Genomic DNA, 17,584 nt, shown 5'->3' with positions numbered 1-17,584 from the left:
ATTATTAATTTTTAATAAGCTCTGTTAGACCAAATTGCTTTTATTATTAACAGGAGAGCCAGAATTAATGTTAATATTAATGAAAGTTTTCTGTTATCAGGACAGCCATTTGACCCCTCAGTGTACATTACACATTTTGTTGGCACTGTGATCTGTGCTATGGTTTTGGGGCATTGTTTTCCCACTAAAGACAAGGAGTTTCTGGAATTGATGGAATCCACGGACATTCTTTTAAATTTTTTAACAACCTTTTCCCACATCGTGAGTATTGTGGTCACTGCCCTCCTTCTTCTCTGAGTGATGATATATATATGTTGAATAATTTGGAAAGTACATGAGAACCAGATAATTTTGGGAATATAAATTGGACTGTTTGATGGTATTATGTGTTTAGAAACCTAGCCTAGAATAGAAATTCTATACATTTGTGTATTCCTTTGTTGACTTTTGTTAGCAATCAAGGGAATATATGTTTATCAGGGTTTGTCTGCTTCTTTCTATATTCAAAACTTCATGCAGTTAGAATCAAAGAAATTTGTTCAATATCAGATATGGTGACAGATCATGAGGCTGAAATTGTAATTTATAGAAATTGATTTATGGTTCATGCGTCCTGCTGTCTTTTAACAGGATTTGCTTTCTCTTCTTTGTAGATATATGAATTTTTTCCATTTATCATGCACTATCTCCCAGGGCCTCAACAGAAAGCCTTGTCTGCTGGGGAGAATATACTTGCTATTATAAAGAAGGAGATCACACATCATAAAGAGTACCAAAACCTGCATGAACCACAAGATTTCATTGATTACTATTTGCTTCAAATGGAGAAAGTAAGTACAGGTAGTCTTCAACATGTGACCACAATCAAGCCCAAAATTTAGGTTGCTAAGTGAGAAATTTGTTAACTGAGTTTTACCCAGTGTTATGGCTTTTCTTGCCATAAATGAATGAATTTGTTAAATGAATCACCACTGTTGTAACAGGGCTAAGTGAATCTGGTTTCCCCATTGAAATTTCTTGGCAGAAGGTTGCAAAAGGGGATCACATGACCCTGGGACACTCCAACCGTGAGTCAGTTGGCAAGCATCTGAATGTAAATCACACGATTGTAGGGATACTACAATAGTCCTAAGTATAACAAAATGATCATAAGTCACTTTTTTCAGTGCCTTTATAACTTTAAACGGTCACTGAGTGAATTGTAAGTTAAGGACAGCCTTATTTGCTTTCTGTGGCAATTCTACTTGATTAAGATATTGGGAGCTTCTTCTTTCAACTGTAAATAGGAGTTGCAAACAATTCTCCATGTTGTTGGAGTAGATACCTGTCACCATGGAATAAGATTGCCATCTATTCCCCCTCCTGCCATAATCACTTGCGTGGACAATATTGACGCAGTTGATTTAACTACAACAGAAACAATTAACATACTATTGGTTCACAACCAGAAAGGATCAGTGGCTATTCCTACTCTGATCAAAAATATGATGCATATGTCTCAGTCCCATTAGGTAGAGCAGACCACAAAAGCCAGTCCACAGAAGTTAAGATAACTTTGAGATTAGCTATAACAACAGAACCTACAAATTTGATTTTGTTTCACTGGACTTTAACAAAATACTGTATGTCCAAGATCTTTTTGTTTGGGTTTGTGTTCTTGCTGATTGCTATCTAGGTTACTTTCCAGAGTCTTTACCACAGGATTGGTCAGCATGTTCAGTTTTCTAGTTCTTGTTAAAGTAGCTCTTGCTGTAACAAAGGATGAAAAATATTATTTTTTAAGAGCAAGAGAAACAAATCCAGTCCAAGGACACATCACACACAGCAGGATGGTTTTTTTTTTCCTTCTGTTCAATTGTCTCCAGTGGCTGGAAATTGCCTAGCAGTTTTCTTGGAAAGGTTTTCAGAGGTGGCTTGCCACTGCCTCCTGTATAGGGCTGAGAGAAGGTGACTGGCCCAAGATCACCCAGCTGGCTTTGTGACCAAGGCAGGTCTAGAACCCATGGTTTATCACTTTCTAGCCTGGTGCCTAAACCACTGCATCAAATTGGTTCTCCTGAAAGAAGAGGAGATAGACAGACCTATAAAGCCGTAAATGGCTTGGGTCCGGATTATCTGAGGGAACACCTGCTGCCGACATTAACTCCCCATCGTCCTGTGCGCTCCCACAGGGAGGGCCTTCTTAGGGTACCGCCGGTGAAGGATTGCCGGCGGGTGACTCCCAGAGAGAGGACCTTCTCTGTGGGTGCGCCTGCCCTTTAGAACCAACTTCCGAGGGAACTTAGAACTGCCTCCGACCTCCGTTCATTTCACCGGGACCTTAAAACTTGGCTCTTTGAGCTGTCTGGCCTAGACTGAGGGGTTTTTAATTGGGTTTTAAAGTTTTAACTTTTGGGCTTAAATTTAATTAATTGTTTTAAATTTATTTTAACTTTTGTATTGTATGGTTTTAATTGCTCTGCAAACTGCCCTAAGTCCTATGGGAATAGGGCGGTATATAAGTCAAATAAATAAATAAATAAATAAATAAATAAATAAATAAATAAATAAATAAATAAATAAATAAATAAATAAATGAATGAATGAATAAATAAATAAATAAATGAATGAATGAATGAATGAATGAATGAATGAATGAATGAATGAATGAATGAATGAATGAATGAATTTATTAAGTGTTGCATTGGCCAACTTGAATTTTGGGAAAGGATATCATATACTACTGTAGTAGTATAGTATAAAGACAAAAATATGATTAATAAAGAGAAGCATCAGATGAAACACCACATCCTTCCATGTCAGTGCATATAGCTCAGTGGCATAATTGGTGAATGGCTTATTCTCCTTACATGAATAAAGTCTGTTTCACACATACACAGAGAAAGAGAAATTAATAGCTCTGAGATGACTTCACTTTGAGCTAATAAAAGAATTTATAATGTACCCCAGACACAGTTTAAAATTTTTTATAGGGGCGGAAGCTCAATGATGAGTCAAAATTGTTCCTAATATTTAGTTTCACTGAAGTTATCAAAATATGGTCTATATATTTCATAAATATGTCCCACTTTTATAATCACTGTCTCTAGCCCTATTTCATCCTGATGGTTTAAATACAGCTTCAATCTCTACAGAGAAAATGGACCATGAACTAGAAAGGGAAACACTAGGTTTGGGAAAGAAATAACAACAACAACAATAGTAATAGTAGTTTGGGGATTGCACCCAAAGAGCTTATTCCTATTGGTACTACCTTTGCTTGCCTTTGCCACAGTCATTCTAGACCTACAAATAGAAATAGAACAACTATGATGTTATTGTAAAAACTAAACAAAACATTTCTAAAAAAAAAAGAAATAGAACGACTTTGGCAAAGGCAAGCAAGCGTAGCATCACTAGTAATCAGCGCCTTGGATCCAATCCCAAAACAACTGGAGCACCACTTGGACGCCATTGTCATTGACAAATTTGCCATCAGTAATTGCAAAAGGCGGCCTTACGGGAACAGCTTCCATCCTGCGACAATATCTGTAACACCATCAATTCAAACATCCACATCTGCCTATCCCAGGTCCTTGGTAAGGACTTGATAGGTAAACAAAAATGCCAAATCCAGTCTGAACATCTGGGTGACTGTGCAATGATCAATAACAATAACAATAATAATAGGAAAATGACATTTTACCTTTCTCACTGTTAACTTTAGAGCAAGGATGATCCAAATTCTACCTATGATGAAGACAACTTGGCTCATTGCCTTGGTGACATCTTTATTGCTGGGACAGACACAACTAGTAGTGTTCTGCAATGGGCATTGCTACTAATGGCAACTCATCCAGATATCCAAGGTGACAATAAAGTAGAATTTTTAATGGGAAGTACAATTCCCCTGGTGGATGCGGTGGCTCAGTGGGTTAGGACGCTGAGCTTGTCGATCAGAAGGTCAGCAGATTGGCGGGTCGAATCCTGAGTGCCGCATAACAGAGTGAGCGTCCCAGCTTCTGCCAACCTAGCAGTTCGAAAGCACATAAAATATGCAAGTAGAAAAATAGGGACCACTACGGTGGGAAGGTACCAGCGTTCCGTGCGCCTTTGGCATCTAGTCATGCCGGCCACATGACCATGGAGACGTCCTCAGACAAGCACTGGCTCTTCGGCTTGAAAACGGAGATGAGCACCGGCCCCTAGAGTTGGAAACAACTAGCACGTATGTGTGGGGAAAACTTTACCTTTACCTTTTACAATTCCTCTACAATGTCACGCTAGATAGAATATTAATATACAGTGCTTTTTTTGTAAAATAAAAAGGTGCCAGAACTCACACATGTCATACAACCCGCCTTGCCTACCCTACAAGGTTCTATCCAAAAAAGGTGCCAGAACTCCGTTCTGAGCGTTCTATGAGAAAAAAGCCCTGTTAATATATGTATATTCCAGAATATATAGTTCCTTATCCAATTTCAGAATTATATTCAACCTCCAGAAATGGTTGCCTTCTCAGAATAAGTGTTGGAAGGGACATTGGAGGTCTTCATGGTGTTTAAAGCCCTACATGGCAGGGGTCCGGAGTACCTCAGGGAACACATGCTGCCGGCGTCAACTTCCCTCCGCCCTGTGCGTTCCCACAGAGAGGGCCTCCTCAGGGTGCCACCGGTCAGAGAATGTAGATTGGTGGCCCCCAGGGGGAGGTCTTTCTCTGTGGGCGCCCCGGAGCTATGGAACCAGTTACCGGTTGAGCTCCGGACGGCGCCTGATCTTCGCTCCTTTCGCCGCGATCTGAAAACATACCTGTTCGAACAAGCCGGCCTGGCCTGAGGGGGGATTGGTGGGGTTTTTACTATCATTTTATTGGGGTTTTATTAATGTATTTATTGTTTTTTATGGGCATGTATTTAATTACTTTTTAATTTTTGTAGCTTTGTGTTTTATTCTTGCCCTGTACACCACCCTGAGTCCTTCGGGAGAAGGGCGGTATAGAAATATTAATAAATTAAATTAAATTCTAGTCCATCCCTTGCTCAGGCAGGAAATCCCATGCCATTTCAGACAAATGGTTGTCCAATCTCTTCTTGAAAGTTTGCAGGGTTGGAGCACCCACAACCTCTGGAGGCAGATTGTTCCACTGATTAATGTTATAACTGTCAGGACATTTTTTCTTAGTTCTAGGTTGCTTCTCTCCTTGATTAGTTTCTGTCTGTTGCCTCTTGTCCTACACTCAGATGCTTTGGAGAATACCAGGATTCCCTTTTCTTTGTGGCAAACCCTTAGCTATTATTGGAACACTGCTATTATGTCACCCCTGGTCCTTCTTTTCAATCGAATCGAACAGAACAGAACAGAACAGAACAGAATGGAATAGAGAGTAAAGTAGAGTAGAGTAGAGTAGAGAAAAATAGAAGCTGGAAGGGAACTTGGAGGTCTTCTAGTCCAGCCCCCTGCTTAAGCAGGAGAACCTATACTGTCTCAGACAGGTGAATGTCCAGTCTCCTCTTAAAAATCTCCAGTGATGGAGTACCCACAATTTCTGGGGATAAGCTGTTTCATTGGTTGATTGTCCTCACTGTCAGGAAGTTTCTCCTCAATTCCAAGTTGTTTCTCTCTTTGATCAGTTTCCAACCATTGTTTCTTGTCCTTCCCTCTGGTGCTTTGGTGAACAACCTGCCCCCCTCTGCCTTGTGGCAGCCCCTCAGATACTGGAACACTGCTATGAAGTCTCCCCTATGTCTTCTTTTCTTTAGACTAGCCAAACCCAAGTCCCATAGCCCTTCTTTGTATGTTTCAGTCTCCAGGCCCCTGATCATCTTAGTTGCTCTTCTCTGATTTTTTCCCAAACTCTCAACATCTTTTTTGTGATATGGTGACCAAAATTGGCTGCAGTATTCCAGGTGTGGTCTTATTAGGGCTTTATAAAGCGGTAATATTACTTTATGTGATCTTGATTCTATACCCCTGTTTAAACAGCCCAGGATTGCATGAGCTTTTTTGGTTGCTGCTGCACACTGCTGGCTCATAGTCAAGTGATCGTCCACTAGGACTCCAAGGTCCCTCTCAGAGTTACTGTTTTTAAGCCAGGTCTCGCCCAAACTGTATTTGTGCCTTTTTCCCCCTTTCCTAAATGTAAGATTTTGCTTTTCTCCACATTGAAACTCATTTTGTTGGATAGGGCCCACTTTTGGATCCTGAGTTTGTCTTCTGGGGTGTTCACTACTCCTGCCAGTTTGGTGTAATCTGTGAATTTGATGAGTTCCCCTTCTATTCTCTCATGTAAGTCATTGATGAAAATGTTGAAGAGTACTGGGCCTAAGATGGAACCTTGTGGTACCCCACTTTTTACTTATCTCTGTGTGGATGTTGTGCCATTGAGGACTACTCATTGGGTACAGTTTGTTAGCCAGCTACAGATCTATCTAGTGGTGATGTTGTCTATCCTACCTTTTCCTAGTTTACCAAGGAGTAGGTTATGGTCTACCTTGTCAAATGCCTTACTGAAATCTAAGTATACTACGTCCACTGTATTTCGCTGGCCTATTAATTTAGTCAATTTATTGAAGAATGAGATGAGATTGGTTTGGCATGATATGTTTTTAACAAACCCATGCTGGCTACTAGTTGTGACTTTGTTTGCTTCTAGTTGTTTGCAGATCAGTTTTTTGATTATCTTTTCTAGGATCTTCCCAGGTATTGATGTTAAACTGGTTGGTTTCTAGTTTCCTGGGTCTCTTTTTCCCCCCTTTCTTGAAGATGGGGGCATATCAGCCTTTTCCAATCCTCTGGTACTTCCCCAGTGCTCCAGGATTTATGAAAGATGTGGTGCAACATATCTGAGATAACATTTGTCAGCTCTCTCAAAATTCTGGGATGTAGCTTGTCAGGTCCCTGTGATTTATATTCGTCAAGGTTGGATAGGTGTTCCCTTACCATTTACTTGTTTATTTTAATTTTTGTTTCTAGTATGTCTTTTGCAGTGGATTTTTTGGTGTGTTCAGCTATAGTTTCTTTTTTCGTGGAGACTGACACAAAGTATAAATTAAGCGGCTCTGCTTTCTCCATGTTGCCTGTAATTTCCTTGCCATCTTCTCTCTTTAGCGGGCCTAGTTTCCTTGATTTTTTTTTCTGGTTGTTAATATGTTGGAAGAAGCTTTTTTTTGTCCTTTATTTCTATTGCTAATCTTTGTTCGTTCTGAGCCTTTGCTTTCCTGACTTCATCTTTGCATTATCAGCTATCTGCTGATAATCAGCTTTAGTTATGTGCCCCTCTTTACATTTTTTGGGTTTGTCCTTTTTGACATTTAGTTCGTTGGAGTGTGATTTGTGCAGACATGCTGGTTTCTTCTTGGATTTCTTGCTTTTCTTTCTCAGTGGTATGTCTCCTAATCATTTTTATTGAAAAGTTTTTCAATACATTTTATCTTTAACAAAACCCCTCCCCACCCCCACCCCCTCTTCCCAGTCCAACCCAACCCTCCCCCCCTCCCCTTCCCCCCTCCCCGACTTCCCAGAGCTAAATACAAGGTATAAAAGTAAAAACAATCATAATCTACCATATGCTAACAACAATAAACTATTAAGAACTATTAAGTCTATCGCACTTTAGCTCTTATAAAATGACTACAAGCAATATAAATATCACATCGGTACTTATTCAAATGCTAAATGAAACTTTTTAGTCCCATATTTATTCTGGATGTAATCAATCCATTTTTTCCACTCCAGGATATATACCGTTGTTGCGAATGGTGTTGCTCTTATCTGCACTCTTTCTAGAGTCTCAACATCTTTTTAGATTGTGGCAACCAAAACTGGATGTAATACTGTATTTCAAGTGTGATCTTATCAAGACATTATAAAGTGGTATTTTGGTATACACAGAACACAATATTCTAGATGGAAAAACATGTGCACTGCTTGACTGATTTGGATCAAAGATGAGATCCTCCAAGGCTGATATTCAGTTAATCTTCCAACAGATGTAAGAAATAATAGGGGATCCCTAGAAATAGGAACTTCCCAGCATTCTTTGGCTCATCTTCTCAGCTTTAATACTTCTTAAAGTTACAGTTGTTATGGAGCAGAAGCTACAGTGAGCAATGGTGGCAGTTTGGAATGGGACAGTGGTACTACTTTTTACACAATTATTTTCACTTCCATCAATGAGTGCTAATCATCCTTTCCTGTTCTCAGAATTTTATACTCCAGCTGACTTACTATTCAAAATCTCTTTAAGGGCAACCACATGAAATAATCCAGGTGGAAAAGTATCTCTCCACATTCATCTTACTTATTTTCTGAGATAATTTATAAGTTCTTCAATAAAAGTTACTTTTTTACCCTTTTTTTCAGACAAGGTCTACAAGGAGATAGAAACAGTTTTGGATCCATCTCACTCCATCTGTTACGGAGATCGGAGGAATCTGCCCTACACCAATGCTGTGATTCATGAGATTATACGAAGCAAATTCATCATATTATTTGGAATACAAAGAAAATGTGTGAAGGATGTTTACCTCAATGGATTTCTCATTCCCAAGGTGTGAATCTTTCTGAATTCCAAGTGCAGAATAACAGAGTTGGAAGGGACATTAGAGGTCTTCTGTTCCAATTCGCCTCCTTGGACAGGTGACCCTATATCATTCCGGACAAATGACTATCCAATCTTTTCTTAAAAACCTGATGGATCACCCACAACCCCCAGTGAAAACAATAATTTCACCAATCAATTGTTCTCACTGTCAGGACATTTCTTAGTTCTTGGTTGAATCTGTCTTTGATAAGTTTCTTGTCCTGCCATTGGATGCTTAGAAGAAGAGGTTGACAGTCTCTCAAATATTGAAAGACTGCTATCATGTCGTATCTAGTCCTTCTCTTTGTTAGACTAGACACACCACTCTGCCACTGTTCATCATACATCATACATTTTAGCCTCCAGCCCCCTAATCATCTTTTAAGAGCTGGATCTGTATATGGATGCCCTGTTGAACTTCCACTCTTTGCTAAAACTTTGTTGGAATGCAGTGTTTAAATCAAAGAGCTCCACTTCCTGCTATGCTAAGCATGTCTTTCAAGGAAGAATGTATGAATGCTGGTTTTGTCAGACTTCCGGCTTATCACACTAGGCCAACTTCCAACCCAAAGCTTTCTTCCAGTAACTCACCTGAGAAGTTTCAGTACCTTATTATCATGGTTCTTTTAAGTATACCGAACTCAGTGGGCTCCATAACACAAGAGAGACAACCCAACAACGTAAGACCTAGGCAATACACACACAAACTCTCAAAGGCCAGCACTCACTACTCACTATTCCACTTGTCCCCACTATTACTACAAATCCTCCTACAGCTCTCCAACTTACACCTGATGAGTCCTACTACTGGAGAATATCTTTCCGCCTGTTTTAGACTACTTCAGGTGCTTTATTTCCACAGACAAACACACCACACCTGCCTCTCTGTTCAACTTTTATAGTGAACAGTTGCTAATTTGGCTAGGGAGAGACCTTAAAGGGACAGCAGAAGTACAGGTGCTGGCCATTTTTTAAATAGCCTGTCCTCTAATGCTTATTTTTTATTAAACTCTTAAGTCTTCTCCTTTGCAGTTATTTTTCCATATACATGATTTAGTGATTCACATCCCTCTTGGTAATATAGAGCAGCATTCATGGTGGAAATCATTGTCTGGGCCTCAGTTTCCTCTTCTGATTATTATTCCTAGCTGATGTCTAGGTGTGAATGAGGATTACTTTTTAAACTTACGCTGTCTGCTTGCTGTTCACTTCTTTCACTGTTGTATCAAACCATCAATGCTGCCTGCTTCTACAACTCTGTTGGCACACTTTTCTTTTGGCACATATGCATAAATGACCCCTTGTATTTGCTATACGCTGGCCTTCTCTCTAGGCCAGGGGTCAGCAACCCAAAACAGCAAAAGAGCCACTCAGAACCGGTTCCATCGTACACACAAAAAAGTGGGAGCTGCAAGATGTGCACGCGCATGTAGGCATGCACGTGGGCACGCACGCGCATGTGCAGAACAAGCAAAAACATACACTACCCCTACACCTGCACCGCATGCTGAGCCGCATGCACCTGTCGCTGCCCAGTGCCGCCAGTTTACACGGGGGGGGGTGAGGGGAGGGACAGACTCACAGGCGATGGGCACTGGGTTGCTGCGACGCCTTCAGCCCGGGCGCCGCCGGAGCCACCCGAATGCCCTGCCCCTCTCCCGGGACCTCCAAACCTCTGCGTTTGATGAATGCAGCAGCTCTCCAAACCGCCACCGCCCCATTTGCAGAGCTGCTGCATTCCTCCATGTTTAAAAGAAATTGAAAGAAACACGGACAAACGCAGCAGCTGTGCAAAGAGGACGGTAGCAGTTTGGAGAGGTGCGCGTGCACTCTCCAAACCGCTGCCGTCCCGTTTGGAGGTCTGCCACGCTCATCAAACATGAACGAACGTGGCAGCTGTGCAAACGGGACGGCGGCGGTTTGGAGAGTGCACGCGCACTCTCTCTCTCTCTCTCTTCCCATCAGCCGGCTCTGGTGGGGCTGCCTGCCATCCTCTCTTTGCTCAGCTCCGCTCTGCCAAGCTTGCCTCCGCCTCCCTCGCCCACCATTACCTCAGGCAACATCCTCGCTAGTCCGGAGGCGGCCACTGGAGCGGGGGTTTTAACGCCTCGCCCCCTCCCTTGTCCTTCTCTCTCTCTTCCCCGCCGCCGCCAAAGAGAGAAAGAGAGAGAGAGAGAGAGAGAGAGAGAACTTCAATCTGCACGTGCCAATTCTTCCCTGTCCCGCCAAAAGTGCCCGAGCAGAGTGACAGCGCTCCGTCCCAACCGCCCCAGGACTAGCGCTGGCGGAGATTCACGCAGCGCCTCGCTTGTTCCTCCACAGACTGAGGAGGGCCTGACCAGGCGCTCCCTGCCCAGACCGGAGCGGAGGCGGCCATGGCGGGGATTTTAGCACGTGGGTCCAAGCAGTCCCACGATGGTCCAAACAGCGAAGGGAGAGGCGAGAGGTGGCAGCAGCACCCCCGGCGAGCTCCTGCCGCCTCCCCTCATAGGAAGGGGAGGGCAAATTGCCCCTTCTCCCTGCCGGGGCTGCTAGCCATGGCAGGGAGAAGGAAGGGGGGACGCGCCTTCTCCCTCACCGGGGCTGCTAGCTGTGGCAAGGAGAAGGGGCGAAATCGCCCTTTCCTTCTCCCTGCCGAGGCTGCTAGCCACGGCAAGGAGAAGGGGGGGAAACGCGCCTTCTCCCACAGTGAGGAGAACGAAGGGGGGGGAAGGCGCCTTCTCCCTGCTGGGGCTGCTAGGGCTCCTCAGCGAGGAGAAGGGGGTAACCTTAACCCTAACCTCCCCCACCGCAAACGAAGGGGTGGCGAAGGCAGCAGATCTGCAAGCCTCCGCCACCCCACCCTGCTCACCTTTTTACTTCTTCCTCTCTTCCTCCACTCTGCCAAGTACAGTTAAAAAAACAGAGGTTTGTGGGTGGTCCCACAAATGGTTTGTGGGCGGTCCCACAAACCAACCAATCAATTTAAACTTTTCAAGTTTTTTTGTGAGAAGTTTAAATTGATTATTTTTTTAAAAAAGTAAACATGGCAGAGGGAGGAGGCCTGGGAGCCGCAGGTTGCCGACCTGTGCTCTAGGCTGTAACTCAAGACTTTGTGTTAGTGGCTTTCATTTGGGAAAATTAGCACTAACACACAAGACTTTCAGAAACGAATGATCTCAATGAAGGATAACCTGGCTTGTTGATAGACCCCATTTGCCTCTCAGCTGTTTCCAGGAAGAGAAGAGATGGGAGTCAAAGCAAAAAGACAGATTAATTATTCCTAAACATAATAAATGCAGGCTACAAATTAAGAAATAAAAGGGAGGTTGCAGAAGTAGCCTGCAGATTAAGCACAGGTAGTGCTTGAAGTATTTTATTAATATTAGGTTGGATTTTTATCCCAACTTAAGGCAACAAACATACCTAATATTCTTTCCTCCTCTTTTTTCCACAACAACCCTGTGAGATGGTTTGGGTTGATAGAGGGTCATCCAGCCAGCTTTCTTGCCTAAACTGGGACTAGAACTCATAGTCTCCTGGTTTTTCCAGGCTAGCACCTTAACCACTACAAAAAACTAACTACCTGAATATAACTAAATATATACTTGAAACGTGCAAGGAAAACAAATAGAATAACCAAAAACAAATGAGATGGTCTAGTTCAGGGGTCCCCAACCCTGGTCCATGGACCAGCACCAGTCCATGACATGCTAGAAACAGGACCGCTCAAACAAGCATCCGTGGGATGCAGGCAGCATGCGAAACACACACATACCTCTGGTCCATGGAAAAATCTCTCTCTACAGAACCAGTCCCTAGTGCCCCAAAGGTTGGGGCCCCCTGGTCTAGATGCTTCCATTTCTCTCTTTCTTCATTTTAGGGAGCTATCATATTACCAAACCTGCGTTCTTGTCTCCTTGATCCTGAACAATGGGAGACGCCTGAAAAATTCAACCCCAACCATTTTCTGGACAAAGAAGGACATTTTGTCACTAAAGAAGCATTTATGCCATTTGGAGCAGGTAATATGTAGGTTTCTTTCTCTTTCGTAAAAGGAAAAAAATGTGTAGGTTTCTTTTGCTTGCAAGGAAAGAGATTGCATTTGAAAGTGCGCAGGTTAAAGGGCAAAATAACATTTAGTCTATATCTACTGGGGATTTGGGGGAAGGAAAATTAAGAAGCTTCTTTTCCACTATATGTAACTGGATCAATGGGGGAGGGGCGGGGAGAACAGCGTAGCATGAAAACCGAAAGAAATATTCAGTGATGCAATTCTCCTGGTTTTAGATTAACCTACTGTAAGTAAAACTCAAGAATGCACACAGCTATATTAGCTCCAGTCAGTGAGTTGTGTGGTCAAATCTTGTCATCCTTATTTTTCCTAAGATGAGACAAAAGTCCCAGAGTGGATCTCCAAAGAATGAGGCCCCATACTCCTTATCTTATGGATCCTCCACTCTCACCCCAGAGCATCTGGCAGGGTTAAAAAGAGCAGAAATACATCCATAGAGGGTCCAAAGGATCATTATGCAGTGGCCTGGGACTGTATGCTTCCTCTCTATTTTTGTTTAAAAAATGGTCCCAGCTTGAAGAAAAGAGAGAAAAAGGTAAGTCGATCAGGAATGAGGGCTTCCTTGTATATTTACTACAGTTGGGGAAGGAGCATCTGATGTACCGCAGTCACCACTATCAGACCTCACCATCCTGAATCAAGGGCTGGTGGTATATGATATCCAAAGATAATGATTTAGAAGAGGACAATGGGTTGAGTCAGAGGAAAGACTTGAGAAAGAATTAGAGGAAGCAGCTCAAATCACACATATAAGATGGGGTCCTTCGTATCCTGTATGCTGAGCTGTGGGGAAGAATGGCAACTCATTGGAGATAAAAAGAGTTCTGCAAAGCAATAAAAAATGTAGAAATTACTGTTTTTAGAGCAGCTAATCCAACCATCTTCTCTTAATTATTACAAATTTATTTGTTTGTATATTTATTTATTATGCCAACTGTTTTCCCTGCAAGGTGACTCTGTCCTACAAGGAATCGCCTCTACAACTGCTTCCTTAAATGTAGCCCTTCTTTTCATTGTCGGAAAATGCAGGGATACAAAACCATATATGGGATTGCTAAAACCTGTTGGAAAAGAGATTTGAGAAAAATAAAAAGCAATGCATCTGCTGAAGCATGTTAAAATGTGGATAAAGCCTCCTTCCTCTTTCTTCAGGCAAAAGTGCTAATCTTGGTTAGGGATTTCTCATGACTGGGTGTGAAAGAGGAACCAGACCCTGAAAAACTCTCAGCCTAAGATAGTTCTTTCATGTCGACTATTCTAATGAATCTAAATGAATAAAAAAAGAGAACAGTGGCTACAAAAATGGTTACTAATATAGAATTGCACTAATCAGTTCCTGCTGGTGTCTTCCCATCAATACCTAATTTCTACAATAGAAACAGAAGCTTGGACTAGGTAAGCCTTGGGTTTGTACTGATACATCTTTGTTTCATGAAATTTATTAAAACTATCCACTCAGGCAGACTCTATTCCTGTTAATTGGTATTGGCTTAGTGAATGAAGGAGGCCTTGCTCCACCAGTTTGAGATACCATTTTAGATTGTTGTTAAATGTCCTAAATGGTCAATGAATAGGCAGTAAAGGTTGAGACTACTGTTTTTGTGTTTTTATTTTATTTTCACTGTAGGTGCTCGGAGCTGCTTGGGGGAACTCTTTGCAAGGATTCAGGTCTTCATTCTGTTCACCAGCCTACTGAGGGCATTTAGGTTGCAACTCCCAGAAGGAGTGGAGAAGCTGAATGAAGAACCAGTAATAGGAGTGACTCTGCATCCCTTTCCTTTTAAGATCTGTGCTCTTCCTCGCTCCAGAACGCCATAGAAGGGAAAATAACTAGAATTCTAGATGTTTATTGAGTTCTATAGATCTTATTGTCTTTTTCTGTTTCAAGGCTTTGTCACACCAGTACTGAAAAGATCACAGTTCAAAACAATTGCTCTCGTTGAGGTTAATTTTTGAATTGGCCTGACAATATTTTTTTAAAGTTAAAACTGGGTATTGGGTTGCTATTCAGTTTAACACCCTGTCTGGGTCAGTTTGCCTCTGCCATCTCCCCTCTCCTTTCAGGATTCCAGCCAACTCCCTCCTCCAAAGTCTTCCTACCAGAAACTGACAGCCCTCATCTCCTTTCCCTGATTCTTCCTCTCTCAGCAGAAGCTCCAGGGCTATTCTAACTAAAATTTCTAGTCTTGTCTGATATAAATGCCCCTTCTCACCTTTCAGGATTCCAGCCAACTCTCCCACCAAAAATCTTCCCGCCAAAATCCTGACAGAATTCCCTTCTCTATTTTCCTGGCCTCATCCTCCCTCAGCCAAAGATCAGGGTTCTGGTCCTCCCTGGGCTATATGTATTTTTAAAAGAAAAATAAATAAAAGATTACAATCTTTTTTTAGTTTCATTAAGGAATCTCACTTTAACCATCACATGAAGCAAAATGAACATAGTATTTCTTGGGAATTGAGGCCAGAATTGGGGTCACAGGTTGACATAGTTGTGAAATGTGATTTTTCATGACTACATCATATAAATATGTGACTGATTTCCTGCCAGCTTCCCCATTGATTTGCTTGTGGGAAGCTGGCAGGGAATGTTGGAACTCACTATCGTGTGAAAACAGGCCACTGCAACAGCTTTAACTTCAATGACCCATAATAACTACCATTCATTCGGCACTGTCACAACTTCACGCAGTCACTAAATGAAAGGTCCAAACCTGAGAACAAACTGTGGGATCACAATGTAATTTGTGGGGCAACTATATGACATTTAAATACCAACACTGATTCCTCCTTCAATGGATCCATTTGCAAATATGCTAAACTTGACTGCATGAGGCTAGTTGCATTGCAAATTCTACCTGTTCAGTTACCTTATAATTCACCAGATGTCAACACTGTAAACATTGGATGTTTCCTGCTCTGACAATTGACGAAAATCGCAGCCATTTTCTCTTTGCTTTTAACATGCTTTTTCTTCTATTTAGAAATCAGGTGCAGAAGTAGGGTTGGGATGAATGCTGGAGCTCAGCTAGCAATAACAATAAATGCTGCTTTGTGGGGATCCAAGGACGAATTGATAACGTTTTGGCGGGCTGAGGAGCTGGGGAGAAATCCCATGTTTGAGGCTAATTGGAGAACATGATTTATGACTGCTTATTGGGGGTGGGAATTACAATTTGTTACTTTGTATCTGGGGGAAGGGAAACTAGTTTTGGGTTCAACTATGTAGTGCCGATACTTTATTTCCTGAATAAAATGTTCTTTGAGGAAGAATTCTTGCCTTGAAGTTCTTTTGATGGGTTTCATCTATCAGAACCATGACAGAAGGTAGATTTGGATAAGTAACTCAGGAAATGACCTGAGGTAGCACACAGCTGCACAACATACCTAATTAAGCTCATTACTGACATTACTCATTTTCTGGCTCTTCAAAATACACTGAACCATACCATAGTGAATCTGCTGGAGTGGGGAGCCCATCCTCAGTCACAGAATCTCCCTGGAGAAATGTGGACTAGTTCATCTCTATCAGCTGGGAGTGGGGAAACCACACATCTGTGGCATCACATTGGATTGCTAAGCACATTGATTTGTGCTTAGATTGTAAGCCACCCTGAGTCTTCAGAGAAGGGCGGGATATAAATGGGATTTTTAAAAATAAATAAATAAATAAATCACCTGCCAGGGGGACTTTCAGCCAAGGAAGCTTGCATAAAAAAGGCAGGTATAAATCTGACAAAGGCAAATAAAGGCCTCTAGTTTATTTATTTATTTATTTATTTATTTATTTATTTATTTATTTATTTATTTATTTATTTATTTATGGGATTTATATCCCGCCCTATCTCCCGAGGGACTCAGGGCGGCTAACAACAACAAAACTTAAAGGTCTCTGTACAGTAAATTTAAAATAAAATTTGAAATAAATTAAAATAAATTAAAAAATAGAGTTAGAATTGTAAATATAATTAAAATCCCTGTCAGTCTAGGTCAGCCAGGTGGAAAAGGAGTGTTTTGAGGCCACGGCGAAAGGACTGGAGATCTATTTATTATCAGGCTGAGGCTTCTGTCTGCTGCTGAGGTTTTTTTATAAGCTTGGTCTCTTTGAAAGCAAACTGACAAGAAAAAAAATGGGCTCTTATGTTTGTGGTGTTTTATTTTCAATGGGGAATGTTAATATCACCTACTTACTTTGGGTTCTTTCATGAGGGGAATGGCAACACATTAATAAAGGGAATTAATGGTGCAGCATCCATGTTTGCGTCTCACTGTGAAATGCAACTGTGCCGGTCCTGATCCTGCATCTCTGACCAGAGACCAAAGTGGGAGCAACACGGAAAGCTCCCTCTTGTTGGATTTCTGGCAGAAGGAAGCAAGATGGCTTCCCTCCTGCGCATCAGAAGCCAGAGGATATAAGGACCCCTGGCTTCTTCCCCAAGGAAAAGAGGCCAGGTTGTATGAGGGAGGCCTTTCCAGCCAGAGGGTTTCTCTCCTCCTCCATCTTGCCCATGCTGCCTCTCAGAGGGCTAAGGAAATGGGAGCAGCTCCTCAGCTGGAGACATTGCTGAGGGGAAGAAGAAAGGGCTCCGAGCCCTCTGGGGAACGGCAGGTGATATGTAGCTTACCTGCTCTCTGGGGGCCTCACTAGTCACCCAAGTGACACCAAGGGAAAGAAAGGCCAACAGGTGACCTCTTGGCCTGCTCTGCCCCTCACAAAAGGGAGCAAGGAAAAGGGGATGAATCAAAAAAAACATTTGGCCATAAAAATCAACTGTAGGGGAATGAAATAAAAGGCGTCCATCTGGAATGAGAGATCTATTTGCTCCCAGGTTAATTTTTCCCTGAAACCAATGTTTTCCCAGCATTCCCAGAAATGATCCAGGAGATGTGAAGTAGCAGGCCCTGGCAGTGACCCCTAACACCCACATGGGTTAGGAGTCTGTGGTCATGCACCCTCCTAACAAACTATCTCC

The 17,584-nt window shown here is 42.1% G+C and overlaps 1 protein-coding gene across 1 annotated transcript; it reads left to right on the top strand.

Annotated features, from left to right (window-relative positions):
* Positions 1-239: 239 nt before the first annotated feature.
* On the top strand, positions 240-14,443 carry LOC310641192 (cytochrome P450 2U1-like). Its single transcript, XM_083364045.1, has 6 exons — positions 240-261; positions 654-830; positions 3,707-3,848; positions 8,341-8,528; positions 12,423-12,564; positions 14,242-14,443. Exons 2-6 carry the CDS (start codon positions 678-680, stop codon positions 14,430-14,432), a joined length of 816 nt encoding a protein of 271 aa, XP_083220171.1. The 5' UTR covers positions 240-261; positions 654-677; the 3' UTR covers positions 14,433-14,443.
* The last annotated feature ends 3,141 nt before the right edge of the window (positions 14,444-17,584 follow it).

The sequence above is a fragment of the Vipera ursinii genome, assembly GCF_947247035.1.
Source record: "Vipera ursinii genome assembly, chromosome: 5".
Classification (NCBI taxonomy): domain Eukaryota; kingdom Metazoa; phylum Chordata; class Lepidosauria; order Squamata; family Viperidae; genus Vipera; species Vipera ursinii.
The sequence above is the reverse complement of the archived record's forward strand: the minus strand, read 5'-3'. Positions and strand labels throughout refer to the sequence as shown.

What these genes read in the sequence shown, in the direction of transcription:
- LOC310641192 (XM_083364045.1), top strand. Translation starts at nt 678, where the DNA reads ATGCACTATCTCCCAGGGCCTCAACAGAAAGCCTTGTCTGCTGGGGAG. An exon ending in AACTCATCCAGATATCCAAG is followed by an intron (nt 3,849 to 8,340) that starts GTGACAATAAAG and finishes CCTTTTTTTCAG; the next exon opens with ACAAGGTCTACAAGGAGATA. An exon ending in ATTTATGCCATTTGGAGCAG is followed by an intron (nt 12,565 to 14,241) that starts GTAATATGTAGG and finishes TTTTCACTGTAG; the next exon opens with GTGCTCGGAGCTGCTTGGGG.